Source organism: Vicugna pacos, chromosome 18, assembly GCF_048564905.1.
Source record: "Vicugna pacos chromosome 18, VicPac4, whole genome shotgun sequence".
In the NCBI taxonomy this organism is placed as follows: Eukaryota; Metazoa; Chordata; class Mammalia; order Artiodactyla; family Camelidae; genus Vicugna; species Vicugna pacos.
Window position 1 is genome coordinate 27,602,806 of NC_133004.1, and position 22,945 is coordinate 27,625,750.

Sequence of the window (22,945 nt, forward strand, 5' to 3'; positions counted from 1 at the left end):
TGGGGAGAATCCCCCGACAGGTCCCTTCCCTGTACAGGGCTGGACACTGGTCCTCCTGCCACACCAACCCAGAAGGAAATAGAGGATGGAATGCAAAAGAGTCACACTCGTGCGGGTGATCCTGCCTGGTTCTAAAGCCTGCTAGTAAGTGTCTGGAATCTAATTAGTAATGTTATCCTGGAAAGAAGACTTGGAGAGGGGCTTGGGTCAGGAAGCGAAGTCTCAATCTCTTCCCTAGAAGCCTACAGTGAGATAAACAAACACATACATGGAACGTCAAGAACTAAATTAGATGTAGTTTTATGAAAATTCTTGGCAAAGTGCGTAGCAATTGATCCATCATGAATTATTACCCTAAGCTGGACATGGCTTGCGACACATCTGCCCTTTTGAGGTTGGTATCATGGGGGAAGTCTACTTTCCCACAAAGTAACTCTTGTTAAAAGCACAGTTCTGGGATATGTGGACATTTCTTTAAGGCCCAAATTCTCTTTCCGTGCTCAAGAGGATGTACTCAGGATATAGCTCCCAAAGTAAAACCCTCCTTTGTACAAATGGCCACTTAAAATGTATTTTATTCAACACATGAATAAGAATACAAATGAATAATTAAGTGAATACCATACCTTGGGAATCCCCTTAGAGTTCTTAATAATTTCCAAGAAAGAGTTGTGTATTAATTCCCAGCAGTCATCAAAAGATGGTTTAAAGACAATAATGGGGTCACTGACTTCAAGTTTGATCATGATTAGCTGAGGTATAAAGAACTCCATCTCTTGGTAGGGCTCCTCAAAATCATTTCCATCCTTCAAGAGACATAAGATACGGCAATAGTTACAAAACAGAACCCTCCAGAATCAAGGGAGTGAATTTTACCTGTTCATAGACTACATGAGTACCAGAAAAGGAAATGAAAGGTATGGTGTACTATTCATGTTTAAAGTAAGGGCTAGGTATGGCTGAGCCCACTTGAGCTAACCCCCGCCTCCTTCTTCAAAGCTTTCATTCACTGTGCTTACTTTGCTTGGAAATTCCTTTACCATTATTTCCAAGTCCTTCCCATCCTTCAAAATTCAGCTCAAAATCCCCTCCTCTGGGAAGCCTCCCTGTTTCCCAGCAAGAAACAATCTCCCACTTCTGAACTTCCATATTTCCACTTCCTCATGGTATTTTATCTTTCTCTCATATGGAGATTTACATGCAAATCATATCTTCTCTACTCTAGATGGCAGGATCTGTGTCTGAACCACCTATCTCCACCAAAATACCCGAGATAGCATTTAGCACATAGTAGGTGCTCAATAAAAATGTATTAGCTGAATCCAAAAGTATAAATAGTTATCTGTAGACCTCAAATGGACTTGCTAATCAACATGTAGTCTGTTTTAGACACTCAAAATGTCAACTTTCCTATGACAGAAATATTGGTATGGGGGAAATACTTCTAATTTCCCTAATGAAATTTGCACAGGGCAGCTGTAAAGTGCTTGTCCAAGCAGTTGACTCTAGAGATTTCTTAAATCGGTTTAACGACTGCTGATCAACATTAGTTAAATGTCTACTGTGTATCAAATACCCATGGATTTCCTTTCTTTCAGACAGACGAAGATTCTACTTTTCCCTTTGAGTGGAATTTGAGAGTGAGACTTGTTCTCACATCGGAGTTTCTTCTGCCAAGTGAAGCAGACAACTACAGTGTCATGTATAGATTAGTCCACTGCAGATTACTAAGGCTGAGGTCTAAATTCAGCAGTGTCACTTCCACATTTTTGGAGCAAAAAGTAAGCTGTTCATTTTCACTTTATTTGGAAAAATGCTTAGAATTTAACCTTTTCCTTTTCTAAGTGATTTAAAATTTTATCCCTCTTTTTAAGGTAAAATGTATACATGGTATAAAACCCAAAAGAATCTTCCTCGATCCCTAGGTTATCTAAATGTAAGGGATGCTTTGAAAACCAGGATTCCAGTGTTTCAGTTTTTATTTCAAGTTCATTGAAGTAGTTTCATGAAGGAAATTATTAATGAGGTCAATAGAGCCGATTGTTGTTAGAGTTACCCTTTCAAAGACCAAAGGACAAAAGTCGTATCTGCAGTAAACACACACAACACTCCCTAAATATCAAGTCAAAGATTGATAACAAACCCTTTCCAACCCCTTCCTTTAATGGAGAGGATTAAAAAAGTGACCATTCCTACTGTAGGAGGTATGTATTCCTTTCTTTTTTTTCAATCTTTCTTTAAATTTTCTTTTTTTGGGGGGGGTGATTAGTTTATTTATCTAGTTATTTTGATGGAGGTACTGGGGATTGAACCCAGGACCTTGTGCATGCTAAGCACGTAGTTTAATCGCTGAGCTATACCCTCCCCTCTCTTTAAACTTTCTTAATTTCTCTAGTTCTATAGATTTTTTTTGTTACCAATATAGCAGTAGGCAATTATCTCAGGAAAGCCTGCTGTGCATTTAAAGAAAGCATTTTTAAAAACTAATAATCACCTGATAGGTGTTCAAATCAAGAGTTTTACTTTTTGGCCTGGCTCACGGCCGAGGACTTTACATGGTGGAATCCCGGGTCTATCTCAGTTCGTTCCACTCAGAAGGCCTTACTGCTGGTCCCCGACATACCTTGTGTATCATGAAAAAGGAAACAAGGTCCTCGAGAGACTTAATGACCAACTCCCTGAGCTGGAGTGACATGAAGGATGCCACAGAAGCAAAATATTCCTCAATGTTATAAGAGGAGTCATATTCGCTCTTGGGAGCAAAACAGACCCAGTGCTCCTTCCGTGAGACAAAAAGCTGGGCACAGGTGGGGATCCATCTGTAAAGACAGCACGGTATCCAAGTAAGAATCTCTTCAAGCTCCAAGAAGTCGTCTTAGCCATTCCCCACTCTCCACAACAAGACAGATGGCTCCTTTCCCGCTAAGCAGCTTTGCAAGTTGGTACTTTCATATCCCGGGCCACCTCACCTGCCAAATTTCTAATTCCCAATGGGAACCACTGGCCTTTGCATCCTACCACGTCTCTTTTCTGGTTGCTAGGAAAGTTCTACTCTATCAGAGAAGTACTAGCAGTAGCCACAGTGGTAATAATTACATTTAATAGGTGCTATGTGCCAGCGATTGCACAATCATTTGGTAGGTATTAGCATCAACATGTCACTTAAGGGGATTTTTCTGGCTCTGGACATAGTCCTGCAGGCATTTGCAAAGGAGAGAGGACTTGTTTAAGTGACTGAAAACTCCCATCGTTGGAACCTTGCAGGTGTTTATCTGGGCCACCTGAACACAAGTCATTCAAATGCACTGTCCTGTAACCTAGCAGGGCCGAAAGGATTCCAGAGGGAATGGAAGTGGTACTCTCAACATGGAATGGTAATGAGTGAGCTTCAGAAGGCAGAGGAAGATTAGGAGTGAGGGTCGAAGAGCAGTGGACATGAGGAGAGGGTGGCTGTCGGGGATGGGAACACAGCAGGGAGAGGACAGAGGAAGATGTCAGTGAGAAGTCAGCAATACTTGTGCAACCTCCAGGCTGGGTACTAGTTTTCCCTTCAGAGAGTTTTTGGTCTTTATGACACCATGATGCAGCCCCATGCTGAAGCAGACACTGACTTGCTGAGGAGAATCTGGCGCGCTTCCCTGCAGTGTTTCTGGATGACATTCTGATACTCGTGAGGCAGCAGAGGTAATTTTCCCGCCAGTAATTCTGCTGTTCGGACAAACCGGAGGTCTCTAAATCTGCCGAAAGAGAGGGGAGAACTTCCTTAGCTGAGAAGATGCTTAATAACAAATTCTGCAGGAGGGGTTCAAAGGAAACAAATATTTTCATTTTTCAATGAGAAGAGATTTAGACAGATTAATTATTTCTGAAAACCCTGGGAGTCTGAGAACAGAGTGGATAGTCCATGAGAACTCGTGCACGGAGTGAATAAACCAGAAGGTGTCACTGAGCAGGTGTTACTGAGGTGTTACTGAGCCTTCCTATGTGTCCTGCTCCAGGTAACCCGTCTGGGGAGTGGAGTTTTGACACTGACTTGGTATTTAGCTGGCTGGGAACTGGGATACCAGATGGACAAATCAAAGTTCTTTCCAACACTGAGGACACAGAGGACAGGGTAAGCAAAGCACCACCCTGATGCTCAAGTGGGTTCCACTCGATACTCAGTGTGGCCCCTGGGGGAGCTACTCAAGACAACTTGGAGAAGTGCTTTGGTCTGAACCAAAAAAACACAAAAGACCTACCCCCACGGCTGGCAGGCTCCCCAGGACGTCCACAGCATCCCTTGGCACAGTGCCTTGTACAGTGCAAGCACTCAATAAATACCTGTTAAATGAACCACGAACCTCTTTCTGCCCTCTCCAGTGATGTTCTTACCTTCTCTTGTCTCTCTCAGATTAATGGAGGTGCTGCCCATAAAGGTAAACACACTCCCCAAGGCCCTTTTTAGCTTCAGGGCCACCACTTCTCTTCCTGACACCAATTCCATTCATTTATAAATCACCCTTTCAGATCATCAGTGCCTATCACTTCCCAAACTAGATCTTTGCTCACTTTTTTAGCTTGTCTCAGCTCTGGCTCCTCATTTTCATCGCCCTCTGTAATGACCCACAGACATGTTCCCTCATCCTCCTGAAATCCCATAGTCTGCATTTCTATTCCTTTTTGGTGGGGGGAGCGAACTTAGTCTTCTTCTTGCCTGACCAGTCACAAAGCCCTTGCTAGGGAAGGACAGGAGGTGAGGACCTCACCCTCCACACACGTTTGATACCCAGCTTTGGCACAGCCCTTGTCACCATCCCATAATTATGTTACTTCAGTTCAATCCTAACAAACTTCCCACGTTGGGCAGAAAAAAAATCTGCTCTTTCTTCATACCACAACCCTCATTCTGACCCCTAAACTCCTCACCCTTCACTGTTCACTAAGTAACCTCTTAAAATGTTTAAAGCTAAATAGTGAAGACCACATAAGAAAATTGTTCTGTAGTATTTCCTTAACAAATCTTTCTCATTGCTGACTTTTTGGTTCAGCTGACAAAAACCTTCTAAATGATTCTGGTTCACTTTTGTGCCTTTGTTGCCTACATAAGCTTCTTCAGGGAACCATGAAAAGCAAGTAGTAAGAATCCCTCTTTTACTAGAAGCTATACGTTCAATAATTTGTCATCTTCACTATCTGATCAAATTAAATTCACTTGCATCTCCTCTTTAGCACCGAACTTCTGGCAATTTTACCAGCCCCGTGGCTGACATTCTTGTTAATTTCTAAGTTAACCCTTTTTTTTTTGATGCCATAAATATGCTTGTAGTTAAAGCAGTGCCTTCATTTGTTGAACAACTACTGTATGCGAAGCACTGTTCTAAGCACTTCACCCAAAAACCCCATGAGGGAAGTAGTTATTATTCACATTTTGCATGCAAAGAAACAGGGGTCTAGAGAGATTAGCTTCCCCCAAATTACAGAATTCATCACGAACAGAGCAGGAACCAGGCCTTAGGCAGTCTAGTTCCAGAGCTCATTCTGTAAGTTATTACTCTATACACTTCTGCCTCATCAGGAAAAATTTTTTTCCAGTGTCCTAACTAGCACCTTCAATGCCTTAGAAAACTGAATTCAGTTCAAAGAAGGGAGTGTGCTTATTTCTTATCATGGGTGGGCTCATCCTAGGTGGAACTAAAAGGGCGAAAAACAAGTCAGTTATCCAAGTGACGAGGCTCCCCTAAGACTAAACACATTCAACAGAGATCCTCCCCAAACAAAATATTTGAGTTGCTGATTGAGTTCAACCAATCAAGTTACATAAACATATTTGCCTCTAATTTTTCTAATAAAAAAACCTAGATAATGGCAGCTTATCATTTAATTAGCCTGACCTTTTGATGAACTCTGGTGGCCTCATTCTCCCACTAGGATTTGCATCCCTTCTTGAAGGGCTCATAAAAAAATCAATCTTTCTTCCCAGAGCAACTGATGGATAAACAAACCATGGTATAGCCATACAATGGAATATTATACAGCCATAAAGGGAGTGAAGTACTGATACATGCTTCAATATGGATGAGCCTTGAAGATATTATGCCAAGTGAGCAGTCAGACACAAAAGGCCACGTATTGTATGATTCAATTTATATGAAATATCCAGAATAGGTAAATCCGTAGAGATAGAAAGCAGATTAATGTTGCCAGGGACTGAGCAGAAGGGATACAGGGTAGTGGCTGGAAGGGGAAAGAGGGAGTGATTGCTAGTGGGTACAGGGTTTCTTCTAGGTATGATGAAAATATTTCCAGTATTTTCAGGAGGGTTACACAAATTTCTAAGTATACTCAAAATTATTGCCTTGTACACTTTAAAAGGGTTTTAAGATATGTGAATAACATCTAAATGTAGAAAAATGAAAGAGAGAAAAAAAAAGTGACTCCTGCCTTCTCTGCACTTCCACAGTATTTGTGGCCAGTTTAGTCATGGCTGAATGTAACTGAGCCTACTGCTTGCCAACCCTGTGCTGGCACTGAGTTACTTAAAGGAACAAGACTCGAGCCCCCATACATTCCATTTCTTAGGCTAGAGAGAGAGAAACTAGTAAACACGCAATTATAATGCAGTGGGATACATGTCATCATGGAGGTGTAAGCAATACCTACTGGATACCTACACCGAGCCCTGTTCGAAGCACTCTGCACGTATTATTTAACCCTCCTACTAACCCTAGAAAGTAGGAACTCTTAGGAGCCCAAAATTAGAGAGAAAGATGTTACCTATTAAGCAGTAGAGTCAGAAGTAAGCTTGAGCGGGCTAGCTCTAAGCAAGTCCTCCTAACCAGTAAGTTCCAGTGCCTACAGACAGGCACTGGGTGCTGTGGGAGCACAAAGGAGGGCCACTGAGCCCTGTACAGAGAGCTGTCACTTAACAGCACATGTGCACTTCTGGTCTAGGATTTTTTGTCATTTTACCTCAAGCACAAGGCTTCTCCCACATAAGATGCTCTCTTACGTGTGGAAGCAATAAAGAAAGAGAAAGAAAAGGGACGGGGGCACTTCTTACTCTGCAAACCACAGTTCCTTCAGGCTGAGTATCATGGGGTTCACTGTGTACAGGTGCTCCTCGTTCCACTTCTTGGCACTCCTGTAGACGCTGTGCCAGGGCACAGGGGCCCGGATCACCCTTTGCGGGAACGTGCGGGGGATGCTCTCGATGAAGAGTCTTTTCCTCTCCGTTGGGTCCATGAGGATGTAATCAACTATAACCAGCAGGGCAAACGCTTGTTATTAAGCAGGGACTTTGAACACTCTGTGCTCTTAGCCTCAACGCTTACAAGGTAAATGAGCTTCTGTCCACTTACACTTGGAAATGCTCCCTCATTTATAAGGTCATCGGTAATCCTTGGGGTATAACTAAATTGGGTAGGCTGCACTCTGTTGGTATGAGAGATATTTCAGGGGGGAGAGGAATATAACTGCACAGTCTTGAGCACTTAGAATCTGGAGTTGAGTCCTGTTAGGATATCCAGCATCATGCATGTCAATGAACCAGTATTTGCTGAGACCATGTTAGTCATTAATTTATTTCTCATACCAAAGAAGTTACATAAAAAAAATAAACACAATGGATGGCACCAGATACCTATGAGTGGAAATTTAGAGGCCAAATATTTCACAAGCTAAGGCAAAAGCCCTACAGAGGAAGTAACGTTTAAGCTGGGCCATAAAGAATGAGTAGGATTTTGTTAGGATAAGAAGTGCAGTTCCAGGTCCTTTGCATCACAGGCTCAAGAAGCTGTGAGCCATCCTGCGGCAGGAGTATCAGGTACTAGTGATAGAGTTCAAGGTGATAAGACTGGAGAAGTAGGTTGAGGCTGAAATTTGAAGGACTTTATTTATTTATCCTTATAAGTTTGGTTCTAGCCTACAGTAGATAAGGAGCCACTGCACTGACACCATTAGAAGGCTAATTAGGAAAAAATTTTTTAAAGGACCTACTGTGTGCACAACACGTGGGGCTAAGGATGAAGGGGAGCAAGGATCAATGATACGTTGGCTAACACCTAATACGGGAACTGAGACTCATGAGAAATAGTGCCAGCGTTCAAAACCGGTAGGGAAATAATGGCACCAGAGAAGTTCCAAAGTGGGATGAGTTCAAAGTAGAAACAAGAAGTGCTATGAATGAAGAGTATGGAGTGATCACTGAGGGTTGCAGACATCAAAATATTAGAGGGAAGAGGGGGTCCTGAGCTAGATTTTTAAATGTGAGTAGGTCCCTGCTATTTACAGCCTTGCCACAGGATGAGTAGCACCTGCATCACTTGCGAGCTTGTTAGAAGTGCAGGATCTTGGGTCTTTCCCCAAGTCTACTGAACCATATCTGCATTTTCACAAGATCCTCAGATTATGTAGATGCCCCTTAAAGTGTGGGAAGTACCGGTGTGGGCATGAGTGGTGGTGTTGGGGAGCATTTGAAGGAAAAGTTAAACTACATTTTTGGCATCTTCAGAGGAACCAGGGTGGAGGACTGACAGTGAGAGGAAGGGAGGGGCCCTCCACCTAGGAACCCCTGCCCCATTCACGCCCAGCCTTACCGATGCTTTTCATGAGGCTGCTGTAATAGTCATTTTCCTTCTCCTCCACAAGGCCGGTCATCAGGGGTTCCAGGAGGGGACTTGTCAGCAGTGTGTTAGAAATCAGCTTTGAAATCCGAGCCATCACTTTGTCCTCCTCAGGGGCAATCATGTCTTTTCGGATTCCATTGGTCAAATAGTAATAGTATCTCTTCCATAAACAAACCATCAGCAAGAAAATGATCATAATCAATTGGTAACTGTGCCCACCTGCCCACACCCATCAGCCGCCAAGGAGCCCTGATCACACAGTACCCGTCTCTACCCTTCACTCGCTCTGGGCCTGTGGCTTCACCCTCATTGCAATAAGATCACTGGTGAGTATTCCTCATGACTCAAGGGGAGTCAGTTGAAGCCAGAGATGTCAGTGGGGTGTAAGGAAGGACTTGTCACCTGCCACGCAGGTAGGAACAGTGGAAGGAGCACTGAGGCCAGGGATGGAGGCAGCATATCTGATGAGCTTTAAGAAGAATGACAAGCTCCTCAAATGAACTCAGATAATTTGCCCTCCTCAACAACAACGATCCTCCACAAAGAAAGCACTTTGATACTGCGGCTTGTAGCTGTCTGTGGGGAAGAAACCTTTAAGTCCAAGTGAGATTTAACACTAGTTCTAATCCAACCATGGGACTTTGGAGTTTAGAAAAGCAACATAAACACACCAACTGAACAAAAATGTCCAACAACCTGGTGATGTCAGGAAGTTTTGCTTATTTAGGGCTTGCCTCCAAGCTACTTGGTGGCTGAGTGGCTCTAGAGACAAACAATTTCAGGTGGGTGAGAAGCACAAAGTACAGGGAAAGGGTTTGGAGACAAGCTTTGAGCTTCGGTGCCAATTGTCTGTGGTCAGATGTTGAGTTTATGTCTCTCCAACCTTAATACGGAACAAACTTCCAAACCTCCCTTGTTATGAGAACTGCCTAAGGTGAGGAGAGAGGCTCCTGTTAAAATGCAGATTCATAGGCCCTTCCTAAGGAGCTTGGGATTTGTTAACAAGCACCCCAGGTGATCCTTCAGACAAGTCTGAGGAATGCTGTGCAGCATCGAAGGGCACAGAGACATTTAGTATCAGCCAGACCTGGTCTAAGTTCTAGTTTTGCCTCTTACTGACTGTATAACCTTGAGCAAATTGCTTAATCAGTTTCCACCCCAATTTCCATGCCAGGACAACAGGAATAATCATAGTTTCCAGGTCTTAAATGGGGCCAAGCCTCTAGAGGGTGTTTCAGCATGGAATTTTGCTAATAGCACATGCTCAGTCACTGTGAGTTTTTATTATTAATCATTTTCACTATACACTATAAATTCACAAGCTATTTGCTCTATAGTTTTTTTGTTCTTCTTTTAAGATAGGGGTTGGAAACTCAAAAGTCTGTCTGGGACCAAGTAGGTAATGTCAACAACTGAAAGTTGGCTGGACATAAGAAAATAATAAGGAATGGTGGAGACTGAGACAAACCAGAGAATGCCTTTCTTATCTAAGGGATGTAGCTACTGTTGAGCTTCAAATATTATATTTTTTTCAAGAGAAGTTAGAAATCTAGCTTATGTGAGAGTTCCTTCATTTTCAAAACACATCTGTAGGCTAAATTCAGCCCATGGTAGGGGTTGCCAGATAAGATACAGGATGCACTGGGATATATTTATACTGAAAAGTTTTTCATTGTTTATTTGAAGTTCAAATTTAACTGGATGTCTTATGTTTTGTTTTTATTTTTCAAAATCTGACAACCTTAGCCTATGGGTCACCATTTTGCAACCTATGTTCTAAGAGGACTCAAAGGCACCGATTTCTAAGACTTACCAGAGCAGAGAATTCTCACACACACACACACACACACACACACACACACACACACTTATTCAGTAGTCTGTCATGGGGTCTGGACTTCTGTATTTTTAAAACATTCCCCAGATGACTCTGCTGTTTTTCCCCAGTTTAGGATCACTGAGATGCCAAAAGTAATACTTAGCAAATTGAGAGAAAAGAGGCAACAAGAACGTACCTCCAAGTCTGATTCAGATGGTTTGGTTTCTTTACTTTCTATTTCCATCTCCTGCTGTAACATCACACCAATCTGCTCTTCAGGACTCATTGGTCTGCTTCCTGGGAGGGTCAAAGTCACTACCTCTTTCTTCACAGGTGAGGAGGCTGAGGTGTTACAGGCCAACCTGGTCCTGAAAAGCATGCACAGCTCAGCCCTTGCTTCCACAGAACACCTCATAGGTTTGTTGGCATTGGTTTGGCTTAGTTGGCTGATTTATTTTTATCAAGAGCCTCAAAAAATTAGGTTAAGAGGACTGGTGGGGAAAAAAACATGAGTAACTAGGTATCCAGGGATGCTTTAAAGTCAACAAGCAGAGTGTGGCTTCCGTGAGACCACAGCCTTCTTTCATTCAGCCTGGTGTCCCGCAATCCCCTGTGCCCATAGGAACACCTTACCCAATGGGATCCTCTTTGCCTTTGGGGGAGAACTTCATTTTCTTCTTGTTGGGCTTTGATGAGCTTTTACTTGCTAAAACAGTGGGAAAGAAAGACATCAGTGATGCGCAGTGGCCTTGGGCCATCCTCAGTCTATAGGGACGTGCATCTCAGGGCAGTCCAGGAGCACACTAAGGGTAGTGGATCTGGTATGGTGGGATGAGGCAAGACATGTGGGCCCTGGTCCCACCTTTACCACTAACAACCTATGTGACCCTAAAGAAGTGACTTCATCACTCCAAGCCTCAGCTTGCACAGCTGTGAAATGGGGATAAGCACACCCCTGTTCTCTCATACATTGGAGGAGTATCAATAATTGCTCAATTCACTCCCCAATCCTATATGGTCTATTTTCTAAACATCAGGTATATTACTGTTCAATATTTTTCTTTAAAGAGATTCAGACTTTTAAACTTAATATATTTATTTTAAAGGAAAAATTATACGATTATCACAAATAGAAAAACCAGTATGATTTGAAATAAATATAATTATTACAAATAGAAAAACCAATATCATTTGTAATAAATAGAAGGTATTACAATAAACATCATTTGCAATAAATAAATCCAATAAGTAATATAAAACCCTATTATTAAACCTTAGATATTTACTTAAGTTTCTAGCCTAAGGAAATTTACAAGTCATACAGCATGTTAAAGACATACAAATATGAAACTGACATTCTGAGAGAATCAAAGAGAACTGAAGACTCTTGGTCAAGATGTATTTTGAGTTCATACTTTGTTTTCCTCAGTCTACTCCAGATACAACAATAACAGACCAAAAAACTCTTTAAAATTAGAAAGACAATGCATTTTTCAAAAAGATGCTCTTCTATGTGGACCGGAAATAAACGCAGTGTGAAGTAAAAGTCTTAAACTTGGCTTCTGAGGCCAGAAGGGAGCAGAAGTAGTTAGGTGCTTGATACCTGGGGGAGTAATAAAATCTCAAACACACCGTGATTGTGGGGACCGCAGCAAGGCTCTCAGCATAAAGCCAGGGCTGCCCTACCCATGAAGACAGGCTGAAAAGGCAACAACACTGTCGTACAGATAAAGCACGCGTGTCCTCAATCCACATGGTGACCAGAGATAGCAAAGAAAGGCTGACAATAACCAGGCCAAGCCTCACATTGCCTCAGGGACCAGATCTACAAGATCCCCAAACATCACCTTAGGACGGGAGCCTGAAGCCAGTGATAAAAGATCTGCTACTAATTTGGGGTCCTAAGATGCCAGATGAAGGCATACAGGAAAAAAAGCAAGATTTAAAAAGGTATGTCAAAAGAGTACACTGTTTGAGTACTTTTACATGTGAGAACAAACAAATCAAATCTATGATGACAGAAATTAGAAAGTGATGGAAATGCCCCATATCTTGTTTGGGTGGTGGCTCTATGATATAAACAACTGTCAAAACTCACTGAAATGAATACTTGAGATCTGTGCATTTTATTGTGTGTAAATTATACCTCAGCTAACAAATGGGGAATGCAGGTAGCAAGAAGGGGAGAAGTTCTTAACATAAGCCAGCAAACTAAAATCCCAGAACACAAGAGAAAAACAAATATGAAGAAAGATAGCCAATAAATTCAACAATCGAAAGACATATTCACAAAATGGAAATGATACAGCAAAGCCAATATTGCCCCCAAATAAATGTTTAAGATCCTCCAAGTGATATTGAAAGTGTTATGTCCACGAGAAGAGAATAAGAAATTGGCAAGGGTGGTACCCCAAAATAGGACAATTAGAAAATCTGAAAATGAAAAGATTAAAAAAAAATTCATTAGACATGATAAACTCAAGACTGAATAGAACTGAAGAGCAAATTAGTGAATTGGAAGATATATTTAAAGAATCACCCAGAAGAAGCACAGAAAGAATAAAGAAAAATATGAAAATGAGTTTGAGACAGCAGGCAGACTGAGAGGCCCCAACACACCTCTGACAAGAATTACTAAAGGATATCCTTAAGCACATGTATGTGTACCTGGTGAGACTAAATAAATACATATAAAGTACTGTGGAAAGCCACTTCCAAGATGGTCCCCAAGGATTCCCACTTCCTGGAATCATGCCCCTGTGTAATCCTCTTGAGTGTGGGCTGGACCTAGCAACTCGCTTCTGACAAACAGAAAATGGCAAAAGTGATAGCGTGTCACCTGCAAAATTAAGTTCCAAAATGACAGTGTTTTCTGTCTTACTCGCTCTCTTTTCTCTCCTGGTCTCTCCCTCATTCCCTCTAAGGGAAGCCACAAGTCATGTTGTGAGCTGCCCTACCTAAAGATAGGCCCATATGGCAAGAAATTGATGTCTGTGACCAATAGGCACCAGGGTATGTGAGTAAGCTTGGAAGAGGGTCCTTCCCTGGTTGCTGTTAGATGACTGTGGCCCTGGCTGACATCTTGATTGCACACCTGTGAGTGCCTCTGAGCCAGATAAGCCATGCCCAGATTCCTGACCCACAGAAACCACAAGATAATAAATGGTGATTGTTTTAAACTATTGAGTTGGGAAATGACTGGTGATGCAGCAGTCAACAAGTACACAGAGCAGTGCTTGGTATATGGTAAGTGCAATGTTAGCCATTACAATCATTCCCATTTCATAGATGAGGAGACTGAGGCTCCATGAGGCTACCCAAGGTTTGCTGCAGCAAAAGGTGGAGCCAGGACTAGAATCCAAGATTAGAATTCTCACTCCTAAGCGCCATCCTGAGCAGGTATGGCACACTGCCAGAAATACCTGATAGCAGCCCCTGAATGATCTTTTCTCTCGGGACACTGATGGTGACTGGCTGGTAGACTTTCAGCAGGTCCTTCAGCTTCAGGTCCCGGGCAGTCAAGGAATAGTTGTTGGCAATGGAGTCGCTGGGTCCACGGTAGTGCTGCTGCTCTTTGAAGGGTGTAGCCAGGGTCCATGACGTGCGTTGCATCAAGGGGGGATAAAAGCTGTGCGACATGACTGTCTACAAGGGAAAAAATGCAGAGTGAAGGACGAAGGAGGACATCCCTCGGGGAGCCTGGGCTCTGTGGGGCCCGGGTGACACTCCCACTGAGCCTCACGGACTCCCACATGCCTTACACTGCGGTTCTACCTTCTGCACATGCAGTGCAAATACACTTTCTGAATAGACACCAACTGTACTTCTCTGACCCCTGTGAGCATGATTTCTGATGACAAGGGTTACAGCAGACTTTCAGTATCCAGTAAGTCTGTGAGCCAGGTAATTTACATCTATTGTTTTTATTGCCATGGACGTGGCTATAAGGCAGAAATAATTGTTCACATTTTATAGTCGAAGATGCAGAAGTCCAGAGAGTTTAAACAATGCAGCAGGTAAGCAAGAAGGCTAGATTCTAATTCATGTTTGTCCTATGGCATAGCTCTTTCTCCCCTCTTGCTGTCACCTCTTCCAGCGGCAGGAATGACCAAGGCCGCTAATCCCACTTGTCAGATCTGACTGTTTGCCCCCAACTAGTGCCAACAGAAGAGTAGCAGCCAGGTGAACATACTTGATAGAGTTCAGATGGTTCCTCATTGGCAGAAGCAGGCAGAGGGGGCAACTCCGGCCGCGTCTGGGAGTGGCTCATGTGATGTATTGAGTCACTTTTGGGGATCTGTGAGAAACAGACACACAGCCACTCTTCAGGAATTAGGAAAAGATTTCCAACCCTATGAGGCTGATGAGGAGGAAAGGGGTCCTCAGAGTTCTGTGCCTAAAGCACCCTTCTCACCCCCATCCATCGTGTAGGTTTCAGTTTTTAATTGTTAACGTCTCTCCTCTAGTGTTTCCTTCTCGGCTACCCTTCTATGAGAAAATTCAGATATTTTTCACCCTGGGAAGAGCTCAAATTCTGAGGGCACCCACAGCCACCCGACCCTGGGTTGTGATTAAAGGGGTTGACTTTTAAAAATTGACTCTTGCGTTTCACATAGGCAAAACTCCAAATAGAAATCTGCTTATGCAGTGACATTGTATTTCACCTGTGTTTAACACACACTTATGTACCTCTGTGCTTCCTGTGAAAAGAAAAACTGTGTGGGTGTGAGGCCACCATTCCATTCAATGAGTATGTACTTGGGAGTGAGCCTCAGGTAGGGGTGAACCTGTGGCTCCCACGGCCACTCTCAGTTCCCAGTGCCTCTTCCCCTCAGAGTTGAAGGTGACTGCAGTGCTGAGCGATGCTGCGTGTGTTTCAGTCCACATGCAGCCCCCACATGCAAGACAACTACTTCCTCTGGGGCTGTAGAGGAAAACTGCTGGGCTGGACTTAGTGAGAGGTCTTGCTTCACAGCACTTTGAAGATGATTTAAGGGGCTTGCAAGCCCAGTTTTGGCTCTCTGTAATTTTTCACTTTAGGCAATGACTGTAGACTGAACTATGTAAGATGAGACATTATTGAATTGATTTGATTTATTTAGGTTGGCAAATTATGTCATGCCAGGTAATTGGCAGAAGGTGGAGGGGAAGGGGGGGGTGGTATATGAAGCAGATGTTAGCCATCCCCATGCCCCAACCAATCCCTCCCTGATGACTCAACCTCATAAAATAACATTAACAATAATAACATCTGCCATTATTCCAACTTATTATGTGCCAGGCACTTATGAGATTTTCATACCCTCGTTTTCGCTTACACTAAGCTCAGAGAGGAAAAGTAACACATCCTAGCTACACAGAGGTGCTTTTAAATACACATCACTCTGCACCCCAGCGCATTAGAAACAGCAAGTATCACTTACACAGCAAATCACTTTGGGAATGTGTTGATTTTAAAATTAAACAAAAGCATGCAAACCCTTAAACAAAAATGTATACTGAGCCTGGGATTTTTAAAAGCAGAATAGGTTCACTGATCTAACGGTCTAATTCAATGGTTTTCAAAAACTGCGGCGCACCAGACCCACCAATGGAACTTTATTAAACATAGGGATGCTCAGGCTCCACCTTAAACATGCTGACTTTGAGACCCACTGACCCTCTTGTTTTCAGCTTAGAGAATTTGCTTTGTAGATTTAAATCCCTATGTCTGTCTCTCTGTTCTTGACCTCAGTTTCAAGGATCTAAGAATTGACCCATTATCTATAAGAGCCTTCTCTTTTAATACTGAAATTTACATCAGATCTGCACTGGTAAAGTGAACCAAATGAAAAAACCCAGCATCAACTTGAAAGGAGTTTGGCCATCTTCTGAAAGTAGATTTTGGCAGCAGTATTTTCAGGGATATGAAGCTATTCATGATTTCCTTCAAGATCCCAGATGTACAACACATACTGGTTGATAAGTGACAGCAATCTGTATTTCATCTTTGCAAGCAAGAAGGTTTTGTTGGTCAGTGGAAATCTTTCCCTTGGCCTAGCTTTTGAATCTGTTTCAAATAGAAATCTTCATTAAAAGAGCAACAAGCAAACACCACAGATTTCGAACATCTTAAATAAGTTACAACGAGATTGGAAACAGGCAGTTAAACCAAAAAAACCCCTAACCTTCTGCACTCGAAGAGGATGTTAACATTATTCAGAGGGGGTCTTGGCATTGATGCTTCTGCTTACAGAGTAAAACTGATTTCATCCCTGACACCAACTGGGAAGTTACTCTCCCCAGAAAAACAGGTAAATAGAGCCCTAGTGGATGCAACTGGCTTTACTCCAATTTCAGTCTGTGTTGTACAGTGGGCTGATCCCAGCCCCTGTGTCCAGGACAGAGCGTGTGACACAAGTCTGGCTAATCAGAATACTCTCTCCTCCCAGGCACTGTGACGGGTGCAGGGACAGGCATGTGGTACAAGCTAGGATGATCAGTCTTTCCTGACACTTTTGCTAGAACTATTAAGAGGTACTTTCAACAGCCATCTTTGCCTTACACAGAATAAGTCTTCCTTAGACAAAAGCCAGCATGAAAGAAAGCAGAGCCACCAGAAGGAGAAAGACAGACTCCCAGTGACCTCAAATGGACCAATCTGATCTAAGAACTGACCTTCAAGGATCCAACTTGAACTTCTCAGTTACTTAAGGCTATAGATTCCCTTTTGGGTTTGAGCTGGACTGAATTATATTTACGTCTCTCCATACTGAGAGATGCTCACCCAAGAGATAGATCCAGAGGCAGCTGAGTCATCATACAAAGAGAAAAGCCATTCTTGGGATAATAATGAAAGCAAAACAACATTTTGTAAGAAAACAAATTAACATTGAGCATTTTTGCAGAACAAAGTGGAGAGGAGCAGAACCTCTGAAAAACAAATTAAACTTTGAGCTGGTTCATAGGCACAGACTAAGACTTATACACACAGAGCCATAAGACCCTGATAGTGGAAAACAGCTCAGTGCATGGGATAGGGAACCGTGGGACACATACAAGATCAGCAGATTTAGAAATCAATTCCAGTATAGAGCGGAGTTTTCTTTGAACACACCAGCCTAAGAATCCTCTGTGGTGCCCTCAAAGGGAAAGGGATGGAGATTTTTGTAAGAACTACCTGGCTACCCAAAACGGTTTTGTTAAACATATTAATACTTAAATGTTCTCTCCAGTAAATTGCAGAAAGTATTCGTTTCAGAGGTGGGCTCAGTAATTATCAACAAATCCACTTTAATTTTATAAAGTTTTGATTTAAAATGCTCCTCTGGACACTTCAATGTATGGCAACTTAGTGGATCTTGGCTTCGTCACCAAGATTCTGGCACCTAGATTGGTAAAACTGTTATTTCCAGGTGGCTAGTTTCTGGCTACATGTGATGTTTGCACATCCTTCGTGGAGGTAGTTCCCAAATGCTCGCCTGAGGACCTACAACAGCAGAATCAGTGGAGTCTTAGCTAAAAACACAGATTGCAGGGCTCCACTCCGGACCTTTTGGACCAGAATCTTTGGGAGTGAGGCCAAATCTCTACGTTTTCAAGATACTCCCTAGGATAAAATTATGTGCATCCGGTATTGGGAACTGTTGGATGGAATAAATGGTCTAATGGCCTGGAAAGGAAGGGAAAGGAACAACAGGTGTCTATTCCTGAAATTTGCACAGTAAAACCTGAAGATGTCCAAAAGGCAAATTCAGCAAAAAGCATAATTCAAGGACACACCAAAATGTGATGAACACATATGCTCGGTCAAGGAGATCTAACATGGCACTTGGTCTATGATTGATACATCCCCTTCCCGCCCACTTCCAAATTCCGTACATGTTGAAAATACCACAGGTGAGAAAAAAGAAATATACCTTAAAATTCACACCTACCTTCTGAGATAAGCAATCCATGTCACTCATGTTGTCCATTCTAACTGGACTTATTTAAAAAGGAACACAGAGCTCTCTGTTTCTACCTCTCCTACCAGTGGCTCTGAAATTCACACTTTCTTATAGCATAATGGGGATGACATAGATAATGGAACTTTCCAGATGTTCTGAAAGCTCTGTTCACAGGGCTGCCCCCCCTGAGGTCATAGACTTCAGCTCCCCGAGGAGTTTCCTGGTAGAAGAGAGAAAGGGAAGCTAGATAATGAAGAGGCAGCATTGGGGTTCTGCTGGGCTTTCTGCTGTGGTTCCTAGTCCTCCTGCAACGGCTGCTCTTCCCTTCCACTGAGCGGCTTCTCTCTTGGAAATTTTCCAGGAACACTCCGCGTTCACTGTAGAGGAAAAACTGAAGCAGAGTTATGAATTAACACAGAGAAGAGGAAGGAAGCACCCCACCAAACAATCCCTCTGGTGGCTTGAACTCTTCTCTCTTCTCTTCCTTGGGTTATTTTAACACTGGAAGGGCTTGTACCCAGGCCCTGGGGCCAGTCACAAGGCTTCAGCGTCTGTTGCTAGGGAAGGAGGGGCCTCTGCTGTGCCCAGAATCAAGACTGGGCTTGACTCAGCTCTGTGTCCTGGCTTCATCCTTTGCTGGAGGCCAGCTGGCCAGCAGGAAGTACTGGTGACAGAAAGGAAGGTTTAGCATTGACCCAGAAATGCAGAGGTGACTGGCAATTAGCGGCTGTGCCTCTGGAGGCATCCAAATGCACAGAGTGGTGGTTAAATTCTTGGGCCCGAGAGTCAGACAGGTCTGGGATCAGACCCTGTCTTTCCCAGTAATTAGCTATGTGGCTTGAGCAAATTGCTTAATCTCTCCAAGTGTCCTTTATAATGTAAAATGCCAACAATGTGAGAACCTACCTCACAGGTGGATTCGAGGGTTTAATGAGACAACACCTGTAAAGCAATTTGGACACAGTAGACGGATGACCAACTTGTCCCAGTTTCCTGGGACTTCCTGGGTTTTAACACTGCAAGTCCTGCATCCTGGGGAACCCCCTCAGTCCTGGGCAAACAAGGACAGTTTGGTTACTTAACACAGTAGGCACTCTGTAAACGTGGCTAACATCATTCTCATGATAAACACAGAAACACATGCACACATACACTCATACACAGACGCTGCATTAGCTGTTGCCCAAACAAGGGAACTGGCCTGGAGCCTTCATGCTTCCATCAAGTACCTGCCCAGAACACAAACATTTCTGAGACTTACAATGAGCATTACGTAGTACCAAGTACTTCCGTTTCTCTTACCTCTTCCTTAAAGTTGGGCTTTCCATACTTTCAGAATAAACTTGAGACTCCTCATTCCTTACATTTGCACTCTCTACCATAAGGTATATATAGTTTCAAATAGTGTTTGGAATAAATGAGCCAGTGACAGGGTTTGAGATTTTAGACAGAAATGGGGTTTATTACCAGACTTCCTAGAATAGTGCATGGAATCCCTGTCCCACAAAAAAACCAGCAGCTGTAACCCAACAAAGAACTAGAAAAGGGGTGGTATGATGCTCATTGCATGCCCCCTACTCACGGGTGTGTGTGTGTGTGTGTGTGTGTGTGTGTGTAGGAGACGTGCCTCCATCGGAAATTCTGTGTGCTTTAAGTTCACCTGTGTTTAAAAACATCAAACCAATAATTACAGCTTCCATTTATTGCTCTATACTAGCTTCTGGCACTGTGCTAAGCATTTAATGAGCAAGTCTTTCCGAATCTTCTCAACAATGCAGAAGATAAATACAATTATCCCAAGTTTTATGACTTTGGAAACTGAGGAACAAGGTGATTAAGTAATTTGCCCGTAGTCCCACAGCTAGGTCAGTGGTAAAGCTGGAACTTGAACCTGATTATGGAATCTGCTCCATGGCTTTAGCCAAAGCCTACATGAAGTCTGAAGTAAGACAGAAAATAAGTTAAATATCTATCAAAGAGAATGAAAATTCCATCATCTCTCCCTGCCTCAGACCACTTTGCTTGCACCAGAACTGTTTTCTGACTTCATCAGTTCAATCATTTTCAAGCAAGGATGCAGGCCTCAAATCCCTTAATCAACTTCAAGTATATAGGGTTGCCAGACAAAACACAGGATGCCCGGTTAAATTAGATTTGCAAGTAAACAACATTTTTTTAGTAAAAGTATGTCCCATTCAATATTTGGGACATTCTTATACTAAAAAGTTATCTGTTGCTCACCTGGAATTCAAATTGGACTGGGTGCCCCGTATTTTTATTTGCTAAATCTGGCAATACGTGGAGAAGAGGTCAGCTAGGTTCTAGACTGTCCTCATCTATGTGGTGTTAACAGCTTAGATCTCCATCTGCTGCTGGAAATCTTCACACATTTCATATTCAGCGTCCAGTGCTTCTGGCAGATCTTTTCTGAGGCTTGAAACAATTGCTTAGCCAGGTTAAGTAACTGTGGAAAAGTGCACATGGATTTATTGACCCATCAAATGGTCAGCAAGAGCCAAGTCCTCGTGCTACAGAGAGAGGCTAAGATTCCCACTGTCAGGGAATATGTAAGGTGGAAGAAGAGGCAGCCAATACAGGAGGAAAAGCAAAATCTGGCTGGCTGCACAAAAATGCCAGAGGTGGAATGAATTAGAGGATTCGCAGAGGCACCCCTAGAGGGCATCCTTGAACAAAATTTCCAGCGGAAGCCCCAGTTCAGATTTCCAAAGCAACACCCAGCAGAGATGGAAGGTTGCAACGCTTTGTTCTAAACAAAACAAAACAAAACAGTCCTTTCCTGAGTCCTTTCCTACTGCAGCTGGAAAAAAAGGCATGAAACCAGATAGGACTGCCTGAAACATAAGAATTTAGGACACTTTTCTGTCCATGTCTTCCTATCTTTGCCATTAGCTTCCCCTTTCTCGGCAGTTGCAGAGTTAGAGTAGGATTCCTTATCTTACTATCCCCCAGCTTATGTCTCTACCCACCAGCCTGATTATTTTCAGAAATATTAGTTGGTGGAAGTAATACATCATTGTGGGGGGGGGGGCAAAATTAGTGAAGGAAGTCAAAACATACAGACTTCCAGTTATAAAATGTCATAGGGATGTAATGTACAGCATGGTAACTATAGTTAACACTGCATTTCAATATTTGAAAGTTACTAAGAGAGTAAATCTTAAAAGTTCTCATCACAAGAAAAAAAATTCTGTAATTATATATGGTGACAGATGTTAACTAGGCTTCTTGCGATTATTTTGCAATATACCCAAATACCAAATCATCACGTTATACTTGTACACCTGAAACTAATACAAAGTTGTATGTCAAGTATACCGCAATAAAAAAAATAAAGAAAAAAAGAAAAATAAACCAAGTAGCCTTTAAAAGACACAGGAAAAAGAAATAGCAATACATTAAATATATTTGAGTCCCTCCGATGTTCCAGACAGGTGCTACATTCTTTACAGCCAGTACTGCACCAGTCCTCACTACGACCCCGTGATAGCTTTTCTCTTTCCTAAAGAGTTATCTTCCAGGTCGCAATGGACACAGGTCACAGAGGAGAGAGAGGTCAACACAGGTCCCTGGATGAAAGGGGCCTGAGAACTGTGCAGTAGCAGGCCAGTCTTCAAGTCTATCCCTCCACTTTACAGATGAAGCTGAAGCTCAGAGAGGTAACTCATCCAGGGTCACACAGCAAGAGTGTGACCTGGTACCAGAGCCCAGGACTGCTGGCCCCCAGTCCATGGTCTTCACCAGTACGCTCTATGGCAGCTGTTCTCAACCCAGACAACTGGGGACACCTGCCAGTGTTCGGGGACATTTTTAGTTGTCTTCAGGGAAGGAAAGTACCACTGGTCTCCAGTGGGTCGAGGCCAGGGATGCGGCTAAACATCCCACAATGCACAGCACAGCCCCGTTAGCACAGAATTTTCCTGCCCAAAACGTCAGTAGCGCTGCCCATTGAGACACCCAGCTGTGTGGGCTGGAATTGGGGTCAGGGAACATGTGCTCTGGCTCTGACTTGAAACCAAAGGATTTGGGGTTAGACTTTTTCATTTAGAAAATGGTGCTACTAATCTAACCGGTCTTTAAGGACCTCACAGGCTCACGACATTTGCATTTGGTTAAAGTAATGGTTGAAACCTTCCAGTCAAGGTCGTACCTCATCACTTGTCTGTCCTGAGCGCCAGGGGTGGTTCCAGAAGAGTCGCTTCAGGGTATTTAGGCCGGAGAAGCCCTAAGACCCTGTGACCACCTTTCTTTGCCACCTGTCTCTGAGCGGACCCGGGCACTCGCACTCCAAACCAAGAGTGTAGGAAAGGCAGCTGTTTTTGAGCCTTAGTTTCCTCACATATTCCTTACTCTGGGCTTGTCTTGTCGGAGAGGCTCCCAAAGGCTGAGGGGACCGCGCACTTTCAAACGCCGCCGCGACGCCGGGGGTGGGGGCGGTGGGGGCGGTGCCGGGGGTGCGCCTGGGCGCGGTCCTTCCGGCCGCCGGCGGGCAAAGCGGGGCGGAGGGGCGGGGCCGCAGCCGGAGGGCGGAGGAAGGCGGCCGGCGGGGGTGCGGGGGTGCAGGCGGAGGGGAG

General features: G+C 43.4%; 1 protein-coding gene across 5 annotated transcripts in view; it reads right to left on the reverse strand.

The window, feature by feature from the left end:
* Positions 1-22,774, reverse strand: part of DNAH3 (dynein axonemal heavy chain 3) — a 150,092-nt gene extending 127,318 nt beyond the window's left edge. For 3 of the 5 annotated variants that reach the window (XM_072942724.1, XM_072942728.1, XM_072942730.1), the window contains exons 1-12: positions 22,522-22,774; positions 19,260-19,404; positions 18,342-18,744; positions 14,618-14,722; positions 13,848-14,070; positions 11,059-11,131; positions 10,622-10,793; positions 8,577-8,766; positions 7,043-7,238; positions 3,612-3,737; positions 2,624-2,819; positions 627-806 (exon numbers count right to left, since the gene is read on the reverse strand). In XM_072942724.1, the coding sequence (XP_072798825.1) occupies positions 627-806; positions 2,624-2,819; positions 3,612-3,737; positions 7,043-7,238; positions 8,577-8,766; positions 10,622-10,793; positions 11,059-11,131; positions 13,848-14,070; positions 14,618-14,722; positions 18,342-18,380 (1,500 nt within the window). In that variant the 5' untranslated portion in view covers positions 18,381-18,744; positions 19,260-19,404; positions 22,522-22,774. Of the gene's footprint in view, positions 1-626; positions 807-2,623; positions 2,820-3,611; positions 3,738-7,042; positions 7,239-8,576; positions 8,767-10,621; positions 10,794-11,058; positions 11,132-13,847; positions 14,071-14,617; positions 14,723-17,191; positions 18,313-18,341; positions 18,745-19,259; positions 19,405-22,521 lie in introns of those variants that run through there. The other 2 variants (XM_072942725.1, XM_072942726.1) reach the window with 2 other exon arrangements.
* Positions 22,775-22,945: the final 171 nt, after the last annotated feature.